This window comes from Rutidosis leptorrhynchoides, chromosome 3 (assembly GCF_046630445.1).
Source record: "Rutidosis leptorrhynchoides isolate AG116_Rl617_1_P2 chromosome 3, CSIRO_AGI_Rlap_v1, whole genome shotgun sequence".
Classification (NCBI taxonomy): domain Eukaryota; kingdom Viridiplantae; phylum Streptophyta; class Magnoliopsida; order Asterales; family Asteraceae; genus Rutidosis; species Rutidosis leptorrhynchoides.
In genome coordinates this window covers 643,263,305-643,268,456 of record NC_092335.1, presented here as the reverse complement: position 1 = coordinate 643,268,456, position 5,152 = coordinate 643,263,305, and the positions used below count along the sequence as shown (strand labels likewise).

The 5,152-nt window shown below is 32.4% G+C and overlaps 1 protein-coding gene across 1 annotated transcript; it reads left to right on the top strand.

Annotated features, from left to right (window-relative positions):
• Window positions 1-1,831: 1,831 nt before the first annotated feature.
• On the top strand, window positions 1,832-2,273 carry LOC139899135 (putative lipid-transfer protein DIR1). Its single transcript, XM_071881960.1, has one exon. The coding sequence runs from the start codon at window positions 1,845-1,847 to the stop codon at window positions 2,139-2,141; it is 297 nt and encodes a 98-aa protein (XP_071738061.1). The 5' UTR covers window positions 1,832-1,844; the 3' UTR covers window positions 2,142-2,273.
• The last annotated feature ends 2,879 nt before the right edge of the window (window positions 2,274-5,152 follow it).

The window sequence follows — 5,152 nt, the reverse complement described above, 5'->3', positions numbered from 1 at the left end:
CAAAAAACACAAGAAGGAAGCGTCAACAACATATCAGGCTTTAGCTTTCACTTGAACCTTTGAACTGCAGCTTTTGATGTTGATTTATGATCATATCATATATACATTCTTCAATTCTCAAGGAATTTGGAGGATTTTATTCTTTTACTTTTACCTTTTTATTATCCTTTTTCTTTATATATATATTTTTTATCAAACTACATACATAATACATGGAGCATATAGTTGTGTGATGTCCATTTTATGAAATTTGAGTATTTTATTGAATATATATCAAATCCACTAATCCAGTAAATGAATTGAAGTTATCATGTTCCTATTTTTAAAAAACAAGCATTTGTTTACTTAGCTTTACACTACTTAATCTAATTTTTTTCTTATAACACTTCCAATTTTTTTAGCACATCAAATATATTGTTAATGAAATTTAAACCTGAAACGAATTACAAAAATATCCAAGAGGCCTACTAAAAGAACACTTTGATTGGTCATAATACCAACATCACATGTAATGACTACCTTTTTTTAACCTCTTCTCACTCATATAGTGAAACTTGGTATTTGAACAAACGTGGTGTGAGTAAATGCTTTTTATATGTCTCAAGATTCATTAATTGTACTCCTTCGTATTGATGTTTTATGGCTATCCAATTAGGCAATTAACATGGTCAATTTGGTGTTGTAGCTTGCGACCATCTTTTGATAACTTAGCTAGTAATCTCTCCGTCATATAAGAAGTGTACTCTGTTAATTTTTAAGGTCTTTTTCCACCTTTATCTTTTAAATGTTTTTGTTTGTATTACATATTAATTAATGAAAATTATACTATAAAAACACATTTAAAACACAAGTCATTTATATATAAATTTCATTAAATATTAAATTACAGGAATCAATTATTAAAGTAAAAGTTGAAAAAAAAAAAACCGTTAAAAGTTAAAGTGAACATTTTTGACGGGACGAAGAGAGTACTATATACTTGGCATTTCGTGGTGGATAAAACTTAATAAGAAGTATTTAGTCTGTTAATACTCACTATGAGACTAAATTATTTTCTGCAAATATTTATGATATACTTATCATCATAAATATAGATGTAATTATTTTCTGCAAATGTTCTGCAAATGTTCTGCAAATTATTTTCTGTTAATAGTTTAATACCATCATAAATGTAGTTTATTTCTAGTGGGTCAATTAACGTTGAAATCAAATATTTTGGAAATAAATCCTATGAACACGATATTATCCAAAAATGTTTAAATTCAATAATCATTTTATGAAAACGCTGAAACTTATAAATATATATTTACACATATTATAGAGCTAAAAAACCTTCGTTGACAAGTTTGTACCTATAATTGCTATTAGCGTTAATATAATACAAAATGGAATACTAAACTAAGTCAATTTTGATTGATTTGACCGACTTATGACTGATTTTAACAGAATTTTTGACTTTTGATCGGCGTTGACCCAATTTTTCCTGCATTTGACATGACTTTTGACCGTTGACCGGCTTATAAGAAAACGGGACGGGGTCGAAACGGTTTAGTCACCAAAATGCCGCAACGGGCGCCGTTTACAACAGTGATCTTATCTATCACAAATTTAGCCGGGCCCATATATGTTTTTTAGTTCTTGCAAATTATTATCTACCTACTTGCATCACACAAAACCACATGGCTTGACCCCAGCCCAAATTAAGGGCCCACACTACCCCCGTGAACAACATTTGTTTTCTTCCTTCACGGGTCTCCTTACTTTGGGCCGTACTCAGGCCCTTAAATACAACCCATTTCTAACTCGTGAACACATAAAGTGATCATAAACTTACTAAAATTACAATGGCTATAACAAAAACTCTATTAGTACTTTTCATGGTGTTCATTGTTATGATCAATGGTTTACGCGCTGTAGAAATATGCAATATGACGGAGGATGGTTTAATGGCATGTAAGCCATCGGTGACGAATCCTAACCCGGTGGACCCCACATCGGAGTGTTGTAAGGCGGTCTCTGGGGCGGATTTGAAGTGTTTGTGTTCGTATAAGGACTCGGTTATGTTGCCTTCTCTTGGAATTGATCCAACACTTGCTATTGCTTTACCGGCTAAGTGCAATATCACTGCTCCAACGTGCTAGTTGGTGGATTATGATCTTTTGGGTTGAATTATAGGTGGTATAATAATAAGTGTTTGTAACATTGTTATATATGAATATGTGTGTGATTTAAATTGTGGTTGGAGGGTTAAGTAATAATATATTTTCGGATTTATGTGGATTATTTGGATCACATGAGTAATGAGTTACATAACGACTCTAACCTCTCAAGTGCATATACTATAATATTGAGTGCTATATGTTGAAATGTTATATTTAATCGGTCTATATTTGAGTTATTTATGATCTTTAAAGATTTTATTAAGTAAAAGTATTATGCATGGTGGCAAAGACGAAATATGTAGATTGATAAAAACGTCATATTCATATATTCATATAACCTTTAAAAAGGTAAATTGTTATGATAAAATTCTAGAAACTGACACTTAAGGTAAATGGTTAAATCGTTTGGAAATATGCTGAACGTTCAAATTCCTAGAGAGAATCTTGCCTCATTTCAAACCATTTAAAAATAATGCGGTAATGGATTAACGGACTAGTTTAGAATATCATGCATAATTCGGAGACAAACACGTCGTCGCATTCGAAACCGTCGTTTGAAATTTTCATCCGTATAATCTGCAACCCTCGTTAACATAATCGTCCATCAAACGCTCATATGCACCATAATGATCAAGACGTTTGTAACGACGGGAATTTTCACCATCATTGTTTGAAAATTTACCTCATCTAATAGGTCGAGCGTATAATTTGTAAAATCATCGGAAGAACTCGAAGACATCATTGTTAAAAATGATATTAAAAAAAAGGTTGATATTTGAAAGATACAAGTATTTTGTGGAGAAATGAAATTGTAATGGTGTATAAAAATGGTGGAATATGGGTGTTATTTATAGAGTAAAAGGGAAAAAATAAATAAGAAACCAGCAGTTAAACGGTTAGTTTGTTTTAAAATTTAAATTCTAACGGTGGAAACGCAACATTGATGCCTCGAACCAGTGATCGACGTCGTAACTGACGCCGGTCCGGTGTCGGCCGACCGGTGGTTACAGTGTCGCATTAAACCAACGGTAAAAAACACACTCGGACACCGAGCGCTCTTAGTTTCTAGGCTCACCCATACTCAAATGTGTCTTGTGCTTCAACCAGGCGAACAAAAGTATTGCTCACACTATTCCAATGTGGTAGTTTCCTTTTTAAGTAAATAAGAGATTTAAACACGGTACTACTTTTTTTTTTTTTAAGTCAAAAGATTTATTATTATAACATATTAATTATATATATATATATATATATATATATATATATATATATATATATATATATATATATATATATATATATATATATATATCAAATCAATGAAAACTATAATTTTACTATTCACATGAATATTTTACTACTAAAAGATATTTTTGTCTTTTCACACTCATAGATACTTATAGATTAGTTTTCAGACTCTTCCATCACTCTCTTCAACCAAAGTACATACCCCAATACCCCCATTCATCCATATCTCTCTGACCACGAACCTAACCACCACCGCCACTAAATACGCGAAGTTAAACACCACAGCCACCGGCGCTATGGTTGTGTACAACGATTGTCTCCAGATTACCACGATTGTCTCCAGATAAATCTCGCAGAGAAAGACCACCAAAATACCCCCAAAGGATCGCTGTTATGGGAAGACCACTAACGGCGACGGCGGCCATTTTTAGGGTTTCTGTAGCGATTTTTAGTACACTGTTAGTCTGGCGATTGTAGCGATTGTTAGGCGAGTACAAATGCTAGCGATTTTTGCATTTTATAAATATCACTGACCCTTTTCATTTCACTGCCTATTTAGTTTCTGTTGCCCTAATATTTCGCTCTCTTCCATAGATGGTGATGATTCCCTTTGTTCCTCCAATGGCAATGACGACTCAGTCACACACTTACATCGTTTCTTTTCTGCTCCACCAAGGTCACGAATTTTTTGCGATTAAAGAGGTTAGGGTTTATATTATTTTGTTTTTTTTTTCCATTTAGTTGGCCGATTGTTTTTTGTTCATGTTCCAGTACTGCCGAACACCATATTTTGTTTGTTTATCAGGAATTTTAAGGTTATAATTTGACTTTGTGTTTGTTTATTGCTTACTTTTGTGTGTTCTTGAAATGACCCGTCCTAATCCATCTGGACGAAGTCTTCAACAGCTGATTCCATTGCGATGATCGACTCCAAATAATGTCTTTAAAATGAGCAAATGCACAGCGGAAGGTTTCTTTCATACCTGAGAATAAACATGCTTTAAAGTGTCAACCAAAAGGTTGGTGAGATATAGGTTTAAATGCTAGCAGCGTTATAAATATAGACCACAAGATTTCATATTCATAAACATTTTAATAAAAATATTCTAAGCGGTTGAGCACTTGATAACCATACTTAACATTTAATCAACGTCGCATATCCCCTTTATTATGAAATCTCACTACACCGTACCAAGTGTAGTCACCGAAACGAAGTACTGTGCAACCGTTGAATACTGGTCGTCCAGTCCGGTTGGGGTTGTCAGGCCCGATAGATCTATCAACAGGATTCGCGTTTACAATACCGCATGTAAATAGTAGTTACCAAGTTACAGGGAAGTATGCCAGTGGTACAACTCAACGTAGAATATATATTTTTAATCACTTGTGTCCATAACGTAAATCATAAAATGCATGTATTCTCATCCCGAAATATTTAGAGTTTAAAAGTGGGACTATATACTCACCATACTGTATTTTGTAGTAAAAATACATATAACATCATTGAACAAGTGTAAGGTTGGCATCGGATTCACGAACCTATATCAATTATATATATTAAAACATATACTCGAAATCAAATAAATCCATATATTATTATTAATTATTATTTTAGTAATTCACATGTTTCATTAATAACTTAATTAGTTATATTTATTTTATATATTCTAAATAAATACTTAATATTTATTATAAAAATATTAATACAATTATGTTATATGTAAAATTATATATATCTTCAT